General features: G+C 35.3%; 1 protein-coding gene across 1 annotated transcript; it reads right to left on the reverse strand.

Annotated features, from left to right (window-relative positions):
- Window positions 1-226: 226 nt before the first annotated feature.
- Window positions 227-2,390, reverse strand: LOC112024112 (uncharacterized protein At2g39795, mitochondrial). The gene is made up of 3 exons (XM_065763292.1): window positions 2,006-2,390; window positions 885-1,240; window positions 227-595 (listed from the first exon to the last, which is right to left on the reverse strand). The coding sequence occupies exons 1-3, from the start codon at window positions 2,270-2,272 to the stop codon at window positions 436-438; spliced, it is 783 nt and encodes a 260-aa protein (XP_065619364.1). The 5' UTR covers window positions 2,273-2,390; the 3' UTR covers window positions 227-435.
- Window positions 2,391-3,106: the final 716 nt, after the last annotated feature.

Below are 3,106 nucleotides of genomic sequence, written 5' to 3' on the forward strand. Positions count from 1 at the left end.
AAGTTATATAGAAGATAATACGCAAATTTTAAAAAGAATCCCTAATCCAAACGCACTTAATTCGAACCTACTACTCTGAACATCCACAGTCTAATCCGACCTATAGACAATTTTTCTACTAATATTCTTTGTCAAAATAATACCATCTATTGATTTTATAAAATAAAATAAAATAAAAACATAGTCACAGTTTCAAGATGAGTAATAAAACAAGTGTCACAGGGACTTATCAAACAGACCTCAATTATATTTCAGAGGATTCAATTCACTTGGCCTAAGCGGCTAAGCCTAACATTGTTTCTCAGAAATCATACTTTATAGGTATAATCTTCCTAGCTCAACATAATACCACTCCAACTGAGAAATATCAAAAAGAGGCAAGAGTCTACTACCCTCCCCGAAACCGAAACATTGAAAGTAGGATTGTCAATGAAGTCACTTCTCAATAAATTTCTTGATGTTCTTCAGCCACAGCAGATACTCATTGCTTTCTTTGATGTCCATGTATTCACGCAAGGTGTTGGTTGTGCTGGGTTTAATCCCTCTAATCTCAAGATATTTGTGGAAAGCCTTCTGCAAGTTTTCATCCAAATCACTGGGGCAAAAAAATTCAGATGGTGAATAAATGATTATCAAGAAATTTATATCAAAAGAGTGATATTTGATGTTCTTCAGCCACAGCAGATACTCATTGCTTTCTTTGATGTCCATGTATTCACGCAAGGTGTTGGTTGTGCTGGGTTTAATCCCTCTAATCTCAAGATATTTGTGGAAAGCCTTCTGCAAGTTTTCATCCAAATCACTGGGGCAAAAAAATTCAGATGGTGAATAAATGATTATCAAGAAATTTATATCAAAAGAGTGATAGGTTACAACAAGCTTACTTGAAGTCAGGTCCTTCGTATGCAAGCTGATCTTCAGAAGTATCTGGTAGCTTTATTGACAAGCTATCAATGCAAATCTCATCGGGCAAAGCGGTGATACCAAACTCCAGACACAGTCCACTTCCTTTGGTTATACTCACAACCAAAGGAATGCTTGAACCAGTATTTGCCTCATCATCAACGGCATCATCATCATCATCACCATCACCATCATTCTCACCCTCCTCGATTTCATCAGTTTGAGGCATGTCAACTTCTACCCTGATGGTTTCATTTTGGTAATTACTCTTGAGTATTATAGTTCTTTGTCCAGGGTTGTTTTCAATTTCAAAAGGGAAACCATCTTCGATATCATCCTGTTTTGGTAACATTGAAAAGAAAAAAAGTCAAAGACATCAACAAATTATTAATGCATATTCCACCCCCCACCCCCACCCTTTCTTTTTTTCTCAATAACATGACAAAGTAGTCCTTCATCTTGCATGTCTTCTAGCGTGTAACTCTCAAAGCTAGATAATAGGCATAAGAATAAAGGAAAATGAGTACAAAAATATGAGAATATATTCAATGAAACCAAAGGGCAAAATGCTGAATTTATTTCGGATGATTTTGAGGTTTTTTTTTTTAAATTAAAAAAAAAAGGGTGTCACAAATTAAAACTTAGGTTGCGGAATGGCAGCTTTTTTTACTATTTAACTTATTTTTATTACTATTCATAGGTCTCATATTACAAACTATTCATGAGTTGTCCAGTATTATTTCAGCTAACTTTTAGTTTAAGTAATTTCAACAAAATGTTTTCAGATTAAGTTAAATGAGCTATTGCCAAACAGACTCTTATAATTTCAAAAGGTAACAAATTAAAGGCCCATTAATTGAAATATCATTCATTTTGGGGTTCAGTATTTCACTTTTTTGATACTTAGTCCTTTAATTTGTTACTTTTTTGAGATTTTGGGGCTCAATTTGTTATGCCACAAAATGACGGTTCAAACTGGATTGGATTCTGGAACTAAACCTCCAACTTCGGAATTCACAATAACAGACATACTAAGTTCAAACCCAAGACTCGGCAGAACCAGATTTGCTTGCAAGTTTCAAGGTCCGTGAAGAAAACTCACGTATTCGAGGTTGTCCTTCTGGGCGCAGTCGATCTCGGACTCGAGGATCCGAATAAGGCTCTCGTCTTGGCTTGTTTTCGAAACGGCTGCAGCGGTGGAGAAACGCAGGAATGGGGAGAAGCTTTTCTGGGTCAGCGCGTGGCCGAGTTTGACCTTCTGGGCGGTGGAGATCACGCTGTGGAAGGATCTCGAGGATCCGACGGTGGCTCTGATGGCCAGAGGGAGTACAGAAGAAGTGGCTCTGCGGAGCATAGAATTCAAGGCCATTTTCTTCACAAGTACAGAGAGTGAGCGAGAGTGTGGGGACTTGGGTGGCTTATAGGGTTTTGCACTTGAGGGTTTTGGTTTTAGGTTCCAATGCACATAGGGTTTATACTTTTATACTCGTTGAAAATGCCTTTCGGAAGGTTTTTACTTTTTTTTTCTTTCTCATTTTGGATGCACTGGGGCTTTAGATTTAGAATATGCCCAAACATTCTTGGGCCGATAGCAAGTAATGACCAAGCTTTGGGTATTTGGATTGGCAAGTTATAATTCAAGTGGGCTATAATTGCACAAATAGTAATTTGCTTTTTAAAGACAAATATGAGGTTCATGTCACCACCTACAAAAAATAAAATAAATATATTGTATCTATCGAGAAAAAAAAAAAATTATAACTCAATATCATATATTTCTGCTAAGCGGCATAGTTTGGCCTTCTTTTTTTTTCTTTTAGTAGATTCTCTTCTTTAAATTTACATTTTTGTCTCAACTATTAATAAATAAGAATATCACTAGTCTTAAATTTTTACTTTTTATCTCATCTTTCAGCAAATAAGCTAGCAAAACAAATAAGCTAGCAAAAAATACGAGATGTTAAACTTACCTTTCATATACAATATAATAAATTTGGGTCTAAGATGCTGTGAATATATTGAATCCAACCAATGAACAAGAGTTTCGTGGTAATGAATTGTGAGTGGAGAAAGAAGTTAGTTTTAACTAACATTCTTTGTGTGCCATGAAATTGAATTCATATTGTGAAATGATTCGATTATTTTATATGGATTATTTTAATAATTGTTTGTTTATATTCATTGTTTTTAATGTGATTGCAAA

The sequence above is a fragment of the Quercus suber genome, unplaced genomic scaffold, assembly GCF_002906115.3.
Source record: "Quercus suber isolate HL8 unplaced genomic scaffold, Cork oak 2.0 scaffold_502, whole genome shotgun sequence".
Taxonomy (NCBI): Eukaryota; Viridiplantae; Streptophyta; class Magnoliopsida; order Fagales; family Fagaceae; genus Quercus; species Quercus suber.